At 45.1% G+C, this 19670-nt stretch overlaps 1 protein-coding gene across 3 annotated transcripts in view; it reads left to right on the forward strand.

The window, feature by feature from the left end:
* Window positions 1-19670, forward strand: part of OSBPL2 (oxysterol binding protein like 2) — a 279173-nt gene that overhangs the window by 198034 nt on the left and 61469 nt on the right. For all 3 annotated transcript variants that reach the window (XM_069243148.1, XM_069243150.1, XM_069243149.1), the window contains exon 8: window positions 11572-11679. In XM_069243148.1, the coding sequence (XP_069099249.1) occupies window positions 11572-11679 (108 nt within the window). The remainder of the gene's footprint in view (window positions 1-11571; window positions 11680-19670) is intronic.

Consider the following 19670-nt stretch of genomic DNA (forward strand, 5'->3'; position numbering starts at 1 on the left):
GATTATTCATGTTGGAAGACTGAGTTTATTGTGCAGCAAAGTGTGCAATGTTGGGCGTCACACTAGGTATTCTTGGGTGTGCTCCATTGTCACGCACTTGCTTGTAGCATCTCTTATGCGTGATAATGATGTGAGAAGAGATTTAGGAAGTTTGCTAACTGCGGATATGTACGGTTCAACCGAAGTTAACCTTCAAAGTTGTGTGTTGGACACCCTACAGGATTTTAATGATTCCTAAAATCTAGATGATTGTTAATAATGCTTAATTAGTTGTTGAGTTCCAGAGCTGAATCTTCCGCACAGCAAAATAACTTTCCCAATGCATGGTCTTCTGACTGGAGAAATTTGAAAGAGCTAAGGCTGCTTTGGATTTCTGGTAGAGTCGGAGTTTGTCTCGAAGAACCATCAGCCTTGTGCTATATTGACACTCGTATAGCACAACACACACATTGAATCTTCACCAGGTGTCATTAGACTATTACCAAAACATCCTGAGTTGGTCCCTGACCAATTAAAACATTAGGGCCGCAGTTTACATACAGCTCTGTGTACTGTTTGCTCCAGCTACAGAGTCATCAAGGTTTGTCTCTCTGAAGTGAAAGGAAGCAGAAAGTAAATAGTGAGCTTTCCCTAATGGAGTAATTATGCTTAATTTGAAGCAAAAGTAGCTACCATATTGAAACATCCTATAAAAAACACTTTTAAACGTATTTTTTTTTTTTTATTACTTTTTAGATGGTAACCAAAAGCACATAATTTTATTTTATTAATACGTTACTTGAAGCCTCTTGATATTGGATGCAAGTAATTAAAGGCCTGATACATTTAATCTGATCACAATAGGCATTTTTTTGTTGGAGTGTAAATAGTTTGTAAATCGACACACAGCAAAGTACTGCTTCAGCGTCAATTAAAAGGTGACTTTCGATAAATAAATGTATGAGATGTCTAAAAATAGAAATGTGATCCACTTAGAGAAGGAACTTAATTTCACGTTATTGGTTTTGTCCACTAAACAAAACCTTCTGCTTTTTGGTGGAAGATGAGTTCATGTTTAAGTTTGTTTTCTGTTTTTTCCATCAGTGGCTGTCTATTGAGCCGGACCTCCTTAGACCGAATGCTTTTTCTGGTGAACTCATGCAACTTTCCAACTGATTTTTCCCTTCCTTTCCTTGTAGCTGAACACTATCTGCTCTGTTTAGACCCTTTAAGGGCCTCTGAAATGTGGGTTCACTTGTAAATTTAGGAAAAATCTGCGTGCGCATGGGCTTTGCACCCGTCCTGACTCTGGCACTGTATCAGAAATGCTTATTTTAATAAATATTATCCCTCCCACGTTGTGATATGGTTTTCACATTCTAGTATCTCCTGTAATATTGTCAATTACATTTTGGTGCATCTAGTATCGTGACACCTGCATTTTCATCCCCTCCTTTAATCCAAATTCAGAGCCTCCAGTCATGAGTACTCATATTCTGCCACCACTGGTAGTGTCAATCGGTGTACAAGCTCCTTCTGCAATCATGTACACTCCCTGTGGTTTACGCTGTAGAGTGGCACTCTGGCCCTATTAACTCTCACCTCACTTTTGATGTTGGTCATTTTATATAACCTGGATTTTTTTATTTTATTCCTCATGTGTTGTGTGATAATGTATATTGATGTCACTGCATACAAGCAATGAATAATGGGGCTCCTTAGGTTCATAGAGCTCATCAAATGTGATCCTGCAGCCTCAATCCACAAAAAGTTTACAAAAGTGCTAAAATTGGGAGTGCTACGAAAGTGGCTATCAATCCGAGTTAAGCACTACGTATGAAAAAAGTAATGTTAATTAGTATTTGCACTTAAAGCTGCAATTGAAAACCGTCTGACCTATTTCTTCTAGTGAACCATTAGCCTTCAATTTTTTAATGGCTTTCTGAAGATTCCCCACCTCATGAATCTTTTGTTAGACGGGATCCAGAAAAGTTCAAATAGTTCTCTTGCACTGGTAGGTAATGCCATGGCCCCAACTCTGCTGCAGTTCCTCCTCGTATATGACTTCAGGAAAACACATATGTGGCGTCACCCCTGGCTCTGATGCCATCCTTTTTTCTATGCTGTTTCACGTGGATCCACTTTTACTTTGTGTTAAGTTTAGTTTAAAAAACAAAAAAGTGTTTTGCAGTGCTTTCAGAGCAGGTTCCCTAATACAGTAATAGAGTGTCAGGCTCTCCAAGATGTTGATCTGGTCTCTCTTGAACGTCCTCTTTGGGCCTTCTACTGTCCTTGGGGCTTTGATTCTGCATACATCTGCAGGTCCGCTTCCAACCATGTCCCGGAGAGATCTCTCACGTCTAGAGAGTGCAACAACAGATTCTGTAGCTCGTCTGGTCCTGTTATGAGATAGGTATAGTTATAGAACTTATTCCCATGGCTCTGACCTAAACTTCCTCAGAATTGTATGGTGCTTTGATGGACAGAAGTTGGACGCCGGTGCTTGATTCCCCTCCGGCTCAGTGTCCTGTGGTGTTGCATCCGCTGCTGCCTTTTCTGTCCCCAGGGGCAGACCTCAAGTTGTGGCCCCTGGTAATGACTGTACTAAAGCTACAGCTTTGTATTCTGGCCTCCCTCGGCTCCCTTTGGTACTCCTTGGGACCACAGGGTGCGTTCTGGACCTTTGACAAAGCCTACGTCGGAGGTCTTTACTGCAGGGTTGATCAACTCTGCTGATACTGCCGACACGGTCTCAACTTCAACAGTCTCCAATTTGCCGCTTAAGGCCTTGCTTTTTGTTTCAGCTGTCATACCCTGTCGACTACCATGTCGTTTCCATTTTAAAGACTGTCTGGCTTTTATGGTGTGTACCTGTAGTGCTTAGTTTGTATAACGGTGAGAGCCGGTGCCCAAAGCTCGGCTCAAAATGTTGTGGCCGATGTTGTTAATTGTCCACAAAGGCTGCGTATTCAGCACCTCTAATCTTCTACCAGTCCCTGCCTAGCCCTTTATCTCACTCTTTTGTGCTCCAGCTTTCTCCCTTATGGCAGTTTTTCTGTCTTTTTCCTACTCCTTCTTCCCCCTTTGTATATTTTTCCCCTTCCTGCTCTCCATAAATGACTTGTGAGAAGAAATAAATTCCAGTCCCTTCTGCAGGAGGGCAGTTCAATGCGCCAGCGTGCTGCTGATGGTGCTGGTATTGCCTTTTCGTCATCCTTGTTGATTGTGCAATGCTTCTGTTCCATTTTCCAATCTTTGTGAGACTTTCTCGTTTCAGTGTTACTTTGATCCACACTGCATGGTTTCTGCAATTTTTCTGCATATCCCTTGGGAGGCAAACGTTAGAATTGGTCCTTTTGTGGCAGTGAGCCGAAAAGGGGTTGCATGGTTTGGCATGCAGTTCTATCCTCCTTTTGTCTGTTTTCTTGTTCCCCCATAATACCGATGACCCCTTGCTGGGATGATATAATCTTTCATATGATATCATCTTCCTATGGATGCCTGGTGGTCTTGTAAGAAAGAAGGGACCGAGACGTCATAGGCATTTGTGTTGTGCCCTTTAGTGGTGGGTTGTCGTCTTGGTTCCAACCATTTGTTGAATCTTTGTATGCTTACATAGCTAATGTGCTGCACATTCAGAGATGTACAATTTGATAAATTATCAAATTTCCAACGGACGGAATGCTTCAGAAGTTAATTTACTTGCCCTGTATACACATCAACTTGTCCTGTTTGATGACATGGAGGGGGTGTAAAATTATGGCATCGTACTCACTAGGTTAGTGCTTTGAAACTGTCCTCTTTGATTATGCCGGGCCTTACCATACTCATGTCATGGTTTGGCATCTGAACCAATCTCTGATTAGTCCACTTTTCTTATTATACCCGACACTGAATATACAAGGGTCCTATTTTTGTTAAACCTTTGTATATGTTTAGGCTCGGTTTATAAATGGCATCTTTTTAGAAAAGCTTTTTGGTCAAAGTAGGGCTCTGAATATGGCAGCAATTATGTTACACCAGAGTTCTGATTATAACAGCATTCAAGACATGCTACTGTTCTAACAGTACCGTTACTCAATTTCTTACTTTAGTTTCTGAGGAAGCATATTGTGTATTGCTCCGGTAATTTTGAGAATTCTCTTCATTTCACAAAATGTTATGTAAATAAAGCCTGGTGTCTGTGGTCCAGTGCATAGGTTGCCAAAAGAGGACCAACATGGCCACCAACAGCCTGATCTTGAGCACATCACTTCCTGTCACTGTGCCTTAGTTCCCTTGTTTGCCATAACTGGATATGTACCAACTGCTAATTCAATGACTAGTTTACATTTTGCAAGTAGATCAAATCTGAAAGGTCTTGTTGAAGTCAAAATGCTATGGGCCTGATTCTTGGAGCTGTTTATTCATGTAAGCCTAGGTATGATGCTCAAAAGTTGTTTTTGCATTTAAAAAAGGATTTACTAGCATGGAGGTTTTCATGTAAGAATATTTACTTGAAGCGGACAGGAAGCAAGGGAAACGTGGCATGCCCCGGGAGTATGTATTGGCCACAAAAGTGCATGTTTAAGGGCATTCACCAACTCTTCTCCAACCCATCCCCACTCTGGAATAATTTACATTTACTACTGACAATTGCAGGCGCAAAATGTTTTCCAGGGTGCTAAGAAAACCCCCTCCAAAACTAGGGATTCACGATGGAGGGAAAACAGTTTTTTCGTGGTGTAAAATATTTTCCCACTGAAGGAAAAAGGAAAAAGGAAAAAAATGGTTTGTAGGACCACTTCTGTAAAGTTTGGTGAATTCAATGAATTCGTAATTCTGCACGGATGCAAAGTTATAGAACTTCTTTTGCATTTTTGTGACTTTTTTTTAGGAATGGGCCTTGGTTTTTGTTTTTTGTTTTTTTTGTTTCGTATTCCAAAATTTTGCCCACATTGGCCTTAAACGGATTCTCGATTATTCTTCTCATTGGCATGCATCAAGCATATTTAATTTCATAATGGCTTCGAGAAATCATAATCTGTCTAATAAAATTGCACAATAGTTTAACATAACATTTCTGCAACTTTTATCCTTTTTGTTTAATTGCAACTATCATTTGTGTGCATTTTACAAAATATCTTCTTGTCCAAGAGTCAGCCTACTTCCTTAGTCTGTCTTTTATAAAAATCCAGTTGTCCCGTTTGTTTCTACGTAGTGAGGCAAAAACATACGCAGATGTTTTCATATCTCATCTCTTCATATCAGGACTTGCATCATGTCAAGGTTCGGATTCTTGCAAGGCTGCGATTATACCACACTTCTAATAATACCAAACGCTTGAACATACCATGCTGCTATTTCTGTTAAATATTTGAATATCCAACGCCTCTGTTTGATTGACCTCTTCTAATCACTTTTTGATCGCAGGAGGGCTCAGAATCTGACATCGCTTTTAAGTCAAGTCAGATTTCTGCATAGGGCAGGGTTCAAGTTGTATACCATTATTTAAACTGTGGTATTGATCTTCTCTTAGTTTCAGAGGAAGTGCCTTGTGAAATGCTTTGGCAAATTTACTTCTAAGCATTCACTTGACTTCACAAAACGTTACTGTAAAAAACCCAGCTTATATTTGGAGTCCAGTGCCTGTGTTTACATATCAATGAATATTGAGGTAACATCCTAAACAGCTAAACGATGGTAAACAACGCAGAAAAGCTGTGAGCCTAATATTATTGACTTTGCGTTGATGAACCATGTGCACAATTTTGAGCATCTTGTACACATGGATGCATACCTACCTTAACCACAACCAAACTGTACACTCTAAATTGGCAACCAAAGAGTTTGTGCTGCAAGAGGTTGGATCTACTTTTCTTGTGGAATAATAAACATGAAAGCTTTTTTTGTTCTGTCTTTTTATTTTAACCCTAAACATTATGTCCTGGGTTTTAGGTAATTGGAATTTCGCCCTCCTATACCTTTTAGGGCACCTTGGTGAAGGAATTTTTCCTCCAAGTAAACCTTTTGTCATGTTGTGGTATATGCCATGCCAACTTTATCTGACTTGACGTCTGTGGTGTGCCATTCACCTGCGGAGTTGTTGTGTTTATCTTTGATGTTATGAGCCATGGTGGGGCCTCCTTTAGTCCTAGTTTCTGATGGGTTAGTGGTTCGAGCCACACGCAGTTGTCTTATGTTTGTTATGTTTGTGTCTTGTCTTTTCATAGCTGTCTGTTTGGTTGGTGTGCCACATTGATGTCTTAGTGCTTGTCATATGTGTGCTCTTTTTGTATATAGCTACTCTTACTTCTACGCTATTTTGGTTCCATATCCGATCGAAGGGAGATAATAAACAAGGGTTACAGAGGGTTGCATCGCCTTCTTCTGCAAGTTTCAAATGTGACATTGGTGAATTTGATGGCCGACCCTTGTTGGATATGCTGGCAGCAAGCAGAAACGGATGACTTGACCTATTTTCAATTGTTTGTGCTGTTGAAAAAAAAAAAAACAATCATTTATTGAATTAAAAAAAAAAAAACATTCTGATGATGTGAGGATGTATAGCTTTCTGTATGTTAGGTGTTATGGGGATACCAGGCCAACTTTGCTGAAGCAAGACTGAGTCTTCCATGGAATCCTTCGGTGTTTCTAGCCGACACATGCTCGACTGTTGCCGAAGTCTGAATGACTCCTTCATCAGATGTTACCTCCACACTGTTCAGTGATAGTCACCAACATGAGTCATAATGGCATGGATGTTTGAGGTTTCTAGTAAGACCATCCTGTTGGGTGTATTGCTACGGTAATGATTCATGTGGTGAAGAATCTGGTAATTGAAATGTCCATCAGAAGAATACTTTTTTTTAAAATTGTTGTATTGGAATTTTAAGTCAGTAGAGCAAGGTGCAGCTCTCATACCAGGGCAAGAAGAAACATAAACAGTACAGTGACACATCAAGTATACTTTGGCATAGAAATTATATTGTGAATGCTGTGGTTTGGGGGGAGGGGCGTTAGAGTGAAGCCGCTCAGCAATGTAGGGCATGCTCCAGTTTGCCCGATATTCAGACCCCATGCACATGCCCAGTGGGAGCATAAATCTGCCTGGTGGACACAACCCTCAGAAGGGTTGTTCCATCTAGCAATCAGCTACCTCTGCCTCCAGGCTGGCAGTCATTTCCTCCTGTGCTCTCTGCACACTAAGGAACATCTCCAAAGGAAACCAAAAATCCTTAGGATGCGACCTTGCAAGCATCAGTTTCCAATAAGCGGTTAATTGTTCCTGGCAAAAGGCCACGTCTCAAAGCCATCCTATTTTCTGACCGTTCGCAAGGAGTTGTAAAATCGCGGTCAAGCTGCGCACCTCTGAAAGGACGTCCTTCACGTAACTCAGTAGCGTAACCCTATGATCTCTTCAATAATATCAAGGACATGTTGTCCAAAAATACCCCACTTACGGGCAGGTCCACTCAAGGTGGAGAAAGTCAGCGCATTGCGCAGAGGGTGCAGCATGCATTCTCCTTTGGCTCTATCTTGTGCTTTTGCGCCTGAGTGAGATAGAGCCTGTGCAGGTACTTAAAGTGAACTAGAGACAGCCTGTAGTTAGGTGAGAGCGCTTGAGCGTGAGCGCAGCAAAACTTCCATTGGTCTTCAGTGATATGGGTCTCAAGGTCATCAGACTACATCTGTTGGGCACCAGGGACCCGAACCGGCGCGGTCACCTACATGGCGGTATAAGGCCTCGTAACGAGTCTGCGTGTGGAAGGGCTTACAAGACTTGCCTTCAGCACCTGGAATGTGGGCAGTGCTTCTGGAAAAGTCATGCAGTATGCGTATAACAGCTTGCAGCTGGTAATACGTAAACGTAACCAAGAATGTGACGCCTGGGTCCTGTAGGTTCTGCTCAATACAGGTGCTGTAGGGGTATCGGGCTCCCATGGTTGTTAGCTGTGGATGGTGCAGACTTGTCCGGGTGCCAGCATCAGACATGCTAGGCAAGGAACAGTGATCAATAATCCAAGTCGAAGGGGCACATAGCCTAAATGCGCTCCATTCCCATACTGTACAGACCACTGTGTCAATCCTCTTCCTCAGTTGCCTGGGAGCAAGGTATAGCACCATCTGGAGGGAGCAAGAAGCCACATGGTCATGCTGGGGCCCTTTATGTGCCTGGAACTGTGTAGGATAAAGCCTGTAATACCCAAGCTGTGCCTGGGTGCTAAAGTTATATAGATCCATGTTCTGCGGTCGCAGCCCTGCTTGTTACATTGGGTGGGTTAACATCTCCCACGCTATCCGAGGCTGCTTCCTTGCCCAAGGGAGGGCCAGCAAGTGTGACTGGAGCTGCTTCTAACACAATGGTATTGAAAAGGTAGATTGAGAAATAGATAAGGGAATTTGGGGTGGTCCACTATCTTAGCGATGGCCAGTCTTCCAGTGAGACAATGGGAGTCTGGACCAGGCCTCCACTCGCTCCTTCAACCAGGTCATCAGTCTGCCATAGATCGCTTTCCACAGCTCATCTATATTCCGGCTCACCCAAACAGCTAGGTACCGCACAGGCCCCCTTACTCACCAAAGCGGGAATTCCGAAGGGAATTCCTGTGTCGCGTCTGTCAATGATAACAGTATCGACTTGGCCCTGTTGATAGTTATGCCCATATGGCTTAAAAATGTGATAAACTCTTTAATCGGCTGATTTTGGTTATCCCGTGGGTTCTTCACATATAGAGTAACATTACCGACATAGATGAACACCCTCACCGACGGGGTGTAAAGGTGAGGCCACAATGAGAGTGATGGTGCCTGAGCCGGGCTGCCAGTGGCTCCATGGCTATAGCAAACAAAATGAGTGACAAGGGGCACCCTTGTCAGGTGTCACGTGATACTGGGAAGAAGGTGGGGGTGACCATCCCATTTTCTCTTAACCAGGCAATCAGTTTGGCATAGAGGAGGCTGATCAGCTTGATAAACCAGGAACTCATTCTAAGATGAGACAACTGCGCAAAGAGGTATGGCTGCTTAAGTTGATCAAATGCCTTAATTGTGTCTAGAAAAAAAGGCAACCGCCTTCAGTGCCGGATCAGTAGTATGCAGAAGCGTGGAAGTAGATTGAGGGCTCTCGATCTGCCAGGCACCAAACTGGATTGGTCGGGCCGGTAATTATGGGCAAGAGCAGGAGCAGCCTCAAGGCTATCAGTTTTGCCAGACTTTTATTATCCTTGTTCATCATGGCTAGAGGTCTGTACAACTCGCATTGCTGCGGATCCTTATCTGGCTTCAATATCCCAATAATCAAAGCGTCCCTCAGGGAAGGAGGGAGAACTGCAGCTGTGAGGGGGTACATGGCGAGGAGATGTGGAGCAAGGAACTGAGCAAACTCGTTATAAAAGGTGTCTGTGAGGCCATCTAAGCCAGGGTGCTTGTCTCCAGGCATTGCACTTATGCCTGAATCACCTCCTCCACTCTCATAGGCTCATTTAGGAATTGCGGTGGCCCTCAAGACAGAGCAGATGCACTGAATTAAAGTAGGAAGCGAGGTCAGAAGTTCCAGTCTATTTAGACGTGTATAATGTGGCTTAAAAATGAGTCATCTCTCTCTGTATGGCCTTAATACCAAGATGTGTGCAGTGGTGGTTATGATATAATTCAACAATGTTGTCACTCGCCCATGATTTACGTAGGAGGTCAGCAAGTGTCCTTCTCGCCCGATCTCCCTACCCATAGCATCGAGCATGGGCCTCCCTTCCTAAGTAATGGGTTTCTCTCTGAGCCACCTGTTCGAATTCAGTAAGTTTGCCTCAGATGGCCGCCAGTGTGGATGCACTACAGTCTGCAAAATATTGTAATTCCAGGGCGCAGATCTCTTCCTAGAGGCGCTGGAGGTCCCCTCGCAGCACTCTGCTTCACAATGCACACCCCTCAGATGACAGCCTTGAAGGCCTTCAGACTGAGAGGTCACACGGCCAACATTGAGCTCATCCCTGAACAGTTGACAATGCAGTGCCCCTTCCAGGAGTTGCCACATGAAAGCACGTGTCCTACAGTTGGGGGGGGAGGGGGTGTGGAGGTGGTGTCCTCTCTAGTAGTACTGACCCATGATCAAAATGTGTCCACAACAGGTGGGTGATGTGGGTCCTCAATACATTCCATAGTGCGCGCAGCTAACCAGTAATCTATTCTTGACCATGTTGTGTGTGTAGTGGGCATACACGAGCCCTCCACACTATCTCCATGTTGGGAATGCCAGAGATCAGTGAGGTCATTGTCAATCATGGTAAGTCGCAATTGTGTAGCAGTGTTCTTGTGGGGGTGTCTAGAGTCACCGGATCTGTCTTCCAGGGGTTTAAGACCACACTAAAGTCACCCCCCAGCAAAAGCACCCCGGGACCAAGCGTGCTCGCCTGCCTCCAAACCTCTGCAAAGAAATAGGGGTCATCTAAATTGGGGCCATGTTCATGAGGGGCCTTAGCGGATGGCCCTGCAATGTACCGGATAGCATAAGATATTGCTGCCGTTCGTCACAGAGAACCTGACGTATGTGCCAGGGCAACCCCTAAAGGATTATTATGGCGGCCCCATGTGCATAGGTAGAATAATACACAGTGTGTTTCCCTACCACCCTGCACGCAAGTGTGCCTCTGTTCCCTCTGTTAGATGCAATTCCTGGAGCATGCAAATGTCTGCCCCGTGTACTGTAAAAAGATAACCCCCCTCCCCATCCCAATCGGGCCAAATGTCATTAACCCTCCCAAAACATTTCCCCTTTTTAAAGAACGATGATGTTAACCAGGAAATCATCCCATGGGGGTGCACCAGGGGACCCAGCACTCTCACCATCCATTGCGTAGCTGGGTGGCTGGAACCTGCCAAGCAGGGTCCCAACATAGTCATTAAGAAAGAGTGAGCTGCACGGTCCACATTTTGATCGTGATGGTGCAGACATTGGGACAGGTGGTGGGGCGCCCTAGGCCACAAATTACCGTCTGTCCCTGCCTTGGGTCATGGTCATTGTCACTCAGATGCCCTGAATCTGAAGCCCGAGGCGCAAGCGGGAGCATTGTCTCCCTATAATCTTCCATACGCCCATAGCAGTTGACTTGGGGAGAAGAATATGTTACTTACTTTTGGTAATGATGTTTCTGGTGGCTATTCTATCATATTTTATCTGCGTACTTATTCCTTGCCGACCTGCCCACCTCCCCGTTCTAAGGAGTGTTGTGGTAGTTCTGATAAGGTTCCAAGTTAATGTTTTCTGCACTGCATTTATATCACTTTCATCAAGCTGGTCTTTGACCCTAAAAAAAAAGGGGTGGTAATTGAGGTCCAAGCACCGCGGTCGTGCCATGATGTTACATCTGGCTAGGGTCCGAGGTTGAGTTGGAGCTGGTGCGTCTCCTACTGAACTATTTCAACTTTTCTGGATCCATTGTGGCTCCTGGGAAGATTCATGCAGGTAGAGTAATCACTAGAAATATTGTTACCCAAGGTAAGTGCTTTATTTAGTGTGAGAGAGAAATTTATGAAACTGTATGGGACTGACTCATCATCAGCTGGGATCATGCTCGCTGCATCTCACAGGCCGCTCCGCTTTGTTTGTCATCACAGATATAATGAAGCGTTCACATGGACAAACCCTACCTGTTGTGTCCATAATGTCATCATCGGCAAGCTGTGGATCGAGCAGTACGGCACTGTGGAGATTATGAATCACAGGTAAGGTGGGGGCATGGGGTTACTAATGAGGAGCATGTTTTGTGTCTGACAGAATTTCTTTTTTGAACAACATTTTATTACATTTTTCACTTTCACTGTTCAGTCCACCTTTTCCTTACAGTAGACTAACTTGACCACACACTTGCATACACATTTATAAATCCTAAATTAAAATGTCTGGTTAAGCTTTTATATGACTTAAAACATTGTATTTCTTGTCTCAGACGTACTGCTTGACTTTCTCTGCTAAGTATTACCTCGTCGAGCTCAACACGCTGTAAGATTGCCAATGAAGCCATATCCTGGACCCTTTATTTAGGCAACCTCTACCTTCATGGACCTGCCACACAGCTAAAGTGTACCAATCCAGATCTTCTTTCAATGTATCCAAGTCTGATGGGGGAGGGTACTAACCTAATTTTAAACGCAATTCTGGTCACCATCATCACAAGTGCTTTTCTTTGATTATGTAGATTTTGAATCTCCCTTCGTAAATTAATGTTATTTCACTAATATTTGAGAACTGTAATGAAAAAATTCATCCAGGCAATCTAACCACCTTGCTGTAGAAATATAACATTTGATCAATTTTAAGATAGGAAGATGATCCGAAAACACCGACCTCTAAGACCAATGAATAAGTGTAAATTGGTGAAAATTTAGATATGCTTGTGTCCTGGCGTTGCTCCATTCATTGTATAACAAGAGTCAGAAACTGCTCTGCAATCTCCTAAAGTAAAGCTGTTGGTATCTTCAGTCCTTCCTTTTCTAGACGATAACTTGGACGGTACCCTGCGTTTCGCCTGTGTGTAAGGCATCTTTCCTTTTCTTAAGGGCTTTTCCCGTTCCTTCAATTTGTGTGAGTCTTCCACCCTCCGATTATTTGCAGTTTATTTTTTGACTTCCCTCTGCTTGGCATCTTGGTCTAGTTTAAACGTTTGCTTTTCGTGTAGCCAGCGGTTTGTGGCCGTGTTAAAGACACAAGTACTGTATCAATACGTTGGGGAATCAGCTTCTTGTCAAAATATGCTCTTTTAGAGCACCTCCACTTGACATCCTTTCAACGTAGTCTCCAGCAGATGCCTGATAAAAGGTATTGTGACTTTTCTGCATCAGAGGCAGGAAGATTATTGTGTGCTTTGAAACAAGAGATGAATAAAGTGTAAGAAACAGTTGATATGAAGCGCTGTACCACAACTGTCAGAATCCCGAGGTGTCAATCGAAAGGCTGCATTTGTCACTTCTTGGTTTTCTCCATTCTTATGAACTCCTATTATTTCCTTGTTTCAAACAGTGAAGAAGCTTCGTCAATTTAAACAATGCAGCACATCCAGTTTGTTGCCGACACTGGATGAACTTTTTTCTGCTAGACTACATGTAATCAATATGTGGACATTGTTACCAGCAATAGCTCAGGCATCCTCCAGATTCCCAATTCCTCCCTTCACCCTGCTCGAAATTGTAATTCACCAGCATTTTTCCTGATTAGGTTCCTTTAAACTTTTTAGCATTTATATCTGAGGACTGAGACTTGTTCCCCTTCTGGGTTTTACACGTTTCCTGTGCTATTGGCCCAGAATATTGAGCATGGTTTCCCTCCTTAGTTGGTTAACTAAGGCTGACAGAAGGTCCTGTACCAATTCAGCACAGATTGGCTACCACAAACCTTGGAGATTCAAAAACAAGCATTCCGATTGCTCTTACTGAACACTAGCATCGTAAATATATTTTGTCTAATAGCACTGGAACTTTTCCATCATATTCAGTACAATCAAAGCAACGGTCCTAGTTATTATGACATTTAGTGTGGGCACCCGTTTGAGTGTTGAATTTTTTCATAGTTCCTTCTGGGTACTTCACCTTTACAGCCATTCGAAGATAACTGTGATGCTACACCCAAGTGTCTCAATATCTCGGAGCATTTATTTCACAGCTCTATTAAATGAGTGTTGCATGACCAGTTGCACCAACGTGTTGCCTTCAAGGACCTTGCCCCTCATGTTCTCCTGCTGCAGTCCCCCTGCAGTCTATGCAGGATTTGAACTCCAGTGGTCTGGTTTCTGTAGGACTCCCCCTCCCCAAAATCCTTATACATTATGCACTTTTTCTTGGTTGATCGGAGTTCCAGGAATAGGTCTGACCTGAAAGAAGACTTCAGTATTTTTTTTTTTTTTTATCTTCTCTTGTCATTGTGTATCAGATCAAATTGGGATCTCTGCAGTCTAACAATATTGGTAAAGCCATTGAACCTGCCACCTTAAACTACAAAATTTTCTCTGGAAACCAATTATGATGTGTCCAAGAAATTCAGATTCAGAATGGGAAGGCGCCATAGAAAAATAATACTTTATGCATCCTACTCAAAAATGTTTACCATGCTTTTAAAGCCCCTGGTGCTACTGAAACAGTCCCATCATTTTCAGGAAGAAGAATTTGGGTAGGAGTGACCACTATACTTTGCCTCTTACTTGATTGGCTAGTGTACTCCATGTACAGTGGCAGGTCAGGATAACGTGAGTTAATGATTTAAAAGTACTTAATTGTACATGCTTATGGTGAATCCGGCTTTCATGACAGACAACCTTCTGTCTTAATCAAACCCGCCTTCAGTAAACGTAATGGCCATTCTTGCCCTTCTATTTGGGCCCTGGTAGTCCCAGAGAAACAAGATTTATTAAGTGAGTTCCTTGGCCTACATATAAGCAAACATCCTAATGACCAGCTTTGACTTGTATGTTAGGCATGCGTCTTTGTGACCAGTTATGGTTTGTACATGTATGTGGCTGTGCGCAGCGGGTGCCCCGCCAGTGCGCCAAAGGCAAGCCTGTCCACGCCTGGACCATGCCCAGCACCAAGGGCCCTGGTCTCTGGCTGTCACACGCCATACAGCACTGCCTTCCTCCGCACTTTCGACACCCCACCCAACACTGCTGCAACACCTCCCCGCACTCTACGCTAGGACTGTTCTCCTGTGCCAGATGCACCTTCACCTGCACCAGACTGGCCACCATCGTGTCCCTAAGCACCACATCAAACCCCCGCCACACCAGAAGCAAGCCACCGACACCACAGCCTGTTCCTCAACACATGCTCAGTGGGCAATCACTCCACCTAATTATTGGACCTCATCAACACCCTCACACCCAACATAATCTTCTTCACCGAGGACTGGCTCAATCCAGCCTCCATATCTGACATTGCCAAAGCAGTCCCCTGAGGATACAAAATCACCCTCCGTGACCATACCAATAAACGAAGGAGGAATAGCCATCATCTTCAGAGAAGTCAGACAGTGCACTACCACTGACAATGCCACCACCCCATGAACACACCTCAACTTCAGACTCCACACGAATGGCAAGACAGCCATAAGAGATACCCTTGCAATCTGACATCTGGGCCCTGGAGCAAGCTTCTGCAACTCCATGGGAGACTTTATTGTGCCCATCGCCCTGAACTCCAAGGACTACATCTTCCTCAGTGATCTTAAGCGACCACAGCGCTGCCCACCTCCACAACAGCATGAGCCTTGTACTGACCTAGATCATCCACAACCCAACGCACACCACAGGACACACACTGGACCCCATTTTTACCTCCAGCGACCGTGTCAAATACAGCCACATCACAGAACTTGCATGGATCGATCACTCAACTGTCCACCTCAGCATCTCCAGCCTCTGCACTGCCCACCCCTAAAATGGCCAGCCAGCCTACCTCCGCCCCCCAACCACCACCACAGCTGGGGAAAAAATTCAGAGACCAGCTGGACGGATGCCCTTGACACCTCCAACCTAGCCACCACCATCAATCTGGAACAGGAAATTAATAACTTCAACGTTTGGATCACCAACTAAGTCGGCAGAATCGCCGTCATCTACAGCAACAAGCAGAGAAGATTCACCAAAATGGCGGGCTGGTGCACCAAGGAACGCAGAATGGCAAAGTATGACGGCAAACAGCTGGAGAGGAGATGGCACACCAGCAAGAACACCTTCAACAGAGCAGCCTTCAAAACTTCCCTCAATCTCTACCATTGCTTGCTGAGGGCAACAGAAAAGACAGCCATAGTCGCGTGCATCGAAACCAGCACCACCAGCAGCAAGGAGCTTTTCAACATCATTAAGGAGTTCTCCAAATCAGCCTCCAGTGAAGACAACATAACGCCCTCACAAGAGCTGCGTGACAAACTTGCAGTCCTTTTCCACTGCAAGATTGCAACAATTTACAGAAACTTCGAGGCCCTGCCGTCACCGATGGACTTCCTTAACAGATTCGCCCCCACCACAACTGACACCAACCACAGGCTAACCACCTGGACCCACCTATCTACCCAGGACTCCACCTCCATCATGAAGTCCATCAACTTGGAAGTTCCCCAGATCCATGCCCACACCACATCTTTAACCTTGGTAACCATAGGATCGGTCAGGAACTCACCAACCTGCTCAACACCCCAGTCACTACTGCAACATTTCTGGATGCCTGGAAACACGCTGAAGTCAGACCACTTCTCATAAAACACTCCTTCACCCCCAGCATATTCAAAAGATACCAGCCCATCTCCCTGCTTCCATTACTGGCCGTGGTACTGGAGAAAGCCATCAACAGGCAACTCATAACACATCCCCAGCAGAACTGCCCTGATAGCTGCCACTGACAACATCTAAACCCTTCTCGACCGAGGAGAAACAGCAGCTCTTATCCTCATCTACCTCTTAGTGGCCTTCAACACCGTATAACACCACATGCTGATCAAAAGACTCCACCACATCGGCATCTAAAGGGACATACCCAGATCGCTCTTCTCCATGAGTGGAAGAACTCAAAGGGTCCTCCTACCACCCTTCACCTCCAAACCCAAGGATATTGTCTGTGGTGTCCCGCAGGGCTCATCCCTCAGCCCCATGCTCTAAAGCGCCTATATCACCCCACTCACCTGCCTCATCAGATCTCGTGGACTCAACATAATATCTGATGCAGATGACACCCAACTCATCCTCTGACTCACTGATGACTCTACCACCACCAGGACCCAAATGCACATATGTATGACATACGTCCCCGATTGGATGAGGAACAACTGCCTGAAGCGGAACACAAACAAGACAGAAGTACTCATCTTCGGCAAAAAAACAACCACCAATGGAGCGACGCCTGGTGGCCCCCAGAACTGGGACCCGCACCATTACCCACAGACCACGGCAGAAACCTCAATCATCTTCGATAACAACCTCACAATGAAATCACAGATCAACCCCATCTCTTCCACCTACTTCCTCACCCTGAGCATGCTACATGAGATCTGAAAGTGGCTACCCCTGCATACCAGACACATTGTGATACAGGCCCGCATCACCAGTCGACTAGTCTATGGCAACGCCCTCTACTTGGAAATTGATTCTCACCTCCTACACAGACTTAAGACATACAGAATGCCACAGCCAGACTCATCCTCGACCTCCCACTATAAACCCACATCATAGCCCATCTTAGGCAACCATAGTGGCTCTCTGTTTAGAAGAGAGGCCAGTTCAAGATGTTTATCTGTTCACAAGGCTGTACTCAACCAAGGGCCAGTCTGCATTAACCATTGTCTGACCTTCCACCAGCTGTCAAGAAATGTACGATCCCCCTCCCTTGCCTACACTCCTAATATCCACTTAAGCAGAAGCAGAGTACACTCCTTCTCTTACATCATGGGAAAGACCTGGACCAGCCTTCCCCCGCTGCTCCGGATTACCTCTTCTCCTGAATTTCCAAAGAGCACTCAAGACCTGGCTGTTCGAATTATCCTCCTGGGGACATACAAGTGCCTGGTTACCCTATTGGTTGATTAGCAGTGCTCTATAAATCAAGTTTGATTGATGTACATTGAACTGTAGAGAGTTGCCATGTACTTGAAGAAATAACAAGATCAGTTAAACTTCTTGCGTTGTAAGGTGAAGAGCCAGAGAACCAAAAATTCATACTTTTGAAACACCAAATATACTCACGCCATTTGCTATGGAAGTGAGAGATCTGCTTGCACCATTAGGCTTTAGTTGTTGCATAGCTATTCGGACAGTGGACAAACAGGTTGAGCACTAACCTGCCCTTTTAGAACAAAATTTATGATGGATACTTTTAACCCCAGATTGCTTATCTTAGCAATGCTCCTAGGTGCCAGATGTTGTTCTGAGAATTTTCTTAGCAATGCTGCCCGGGGGCTTCGCAATAACTGTGTTACTGGAAGTGAGGGTGCAGAACTGCATACAAGTGCTGCCTCTGCGCCCTGTTCCTTTTCTTTCCACATGCTTCGAGGCAAATCTAGAACTTTGCGCCCAACTTCGTTGATTTTCTAATGGCCTCTAAGTTGTCAGACATTGAGCCAGGGACAGTGTCTCCCTTGAAAATGATGGGATTCAAGCTGTGCCATGACTGCATGAAGCACATTTTGGTCAAGGACCTGCATTCCGTGGGCTTATCGGGAGTGAGCTCTGGTCACTACATGGAATTAGGAGATGCTTACACCCCAAGGTGATCTGGTAGGTGAAACCAGTCACTCAATGTAGGAAGTTGGCTCTGTATGTGCTATTTCAAAGTAAGGAATAGCATGCACAGAGTCCAAGGGTTCCCCTTAGAGGTAAAATAGTGGTAAAAATAGATAATACTAATGCTCTATTTTGTGGTAGTGTGGTCGAGCAGTAGGCTTATCCAAGGAGTAGTGTTAAGCATTTGTTGTACAGACACATAGACAATAAATGAGGTACACACACTCAGAGACAAATCCAGCCAATAGGTTTTTATATAGAAAAATATCTTTTCTTAGTTTATTTTAAGAACCACAGGTTCAAATTCTACATGTAATATCTCATTCGAAAGGTATTGCAGGTAAGTACTTTAGGAACTTCAAATCATCAAAATTGCATGTATACTTTTCAAGTTATTCACAAATAGCTGTTTTAAAAGTGGACACTTAGTGCAATTTTCACAGTTCCTAGGGGAGGTAAGTATTTGTTAGGTTAACCAGGTAAGTAAGACACTTACAGGGCTTAGTTCTTGGTCCAAGGTAGCCCACCGTTGGGGGTTCAGAGCAACCCCAAAGTCACCACACCAGCAGCTCAGGGCCGGTCAGGTGCAGAGTTCAAAGTGGTGCCCAAAACACATAGGCTTCAATGGAGAAGGGGGTGCCCCGGTTCCAGTCTGCCAGCAGGTAAGTACCCGCGTCTTCGGAGGGCAGACCAGGGGGGTTTTGTAGGGCACCGGGGGGGACACAAGCCCACACAGGAATTTCACCCTCAGCGGCGCGGGGGCAGCCGGGTGCAGTGTTAGAACAAGCGCCGGGTTTGTAGTGTTAGTCTATGGGAGATCTAGGGATCTCTTCAGCGCTGCAGGCAGGCAAGGGGGGGGTTCCTCGGGGAAACCTCCACTTGGGCAAGGGAGAGGGACTCCTGGGGGTCACTCCTCCAGTGAAAGTCCGGTCCTTCAGGTCCTGGGGGCTGCGGGTGCAGGGTCTCTCCCAGGTGTCGGGACTTTGGATTCAAAGAGTCGCGGTCAGGGGAAGCCTCGGGATTCCCTCTGCAGGCGGCACTGTGGGGGCTCAGGGGGGACAGGTTTTTGTACTCACAGTCTTAGAGTAGTCCTGGGGTCCCTCCTGAGGTGTTGGATCGCCACCAGCCGAGTCGGGGTCGCCGGGTGCAGTGTTGAAAGTCTCACGCTTCTTGCGGGGAGCTTGCAGGGTTCTTTAAAGCTGCTGGAAACAAAGTTGCAGCTTTTCTTGGAGCAGGTCCGCTGTCCTCGGGAGTTTCTTGTCTTTTCGAAGCAGGGGCAGTCCTCAGAGGATGTCGAGGTCGCTGGTCCCTTTGGAAGGCGTCGCTGGAGCAGGATCTTTGGAAGGCAGGAGACAGGCCGGTGAGTTTCTGGAGCCAAGGCAGTTGTCGTCTTCTGGTCTTCCTCTGCAGGGGTTTTCAGCTAGGCAGTCCTTCTTCTTGTAGTTGCAGGAATCTAAT

Source organism: Pleurodeles waltl, chromosome 7, assembly GCF_031143425.1.
Source record: "Pleurodeles waltl isolate 20211129_DDA chromosome 7, aPleWal1.hap1.20221129, whole genome shotgun sequence".
Taxonomy (NCBI): domain Eukaryota; kingdom Metazoa; phylum Chordata; class Amphibia; order Caudata; family Salamandridae; genus Pleurodeles; species Pleurodeles waltl.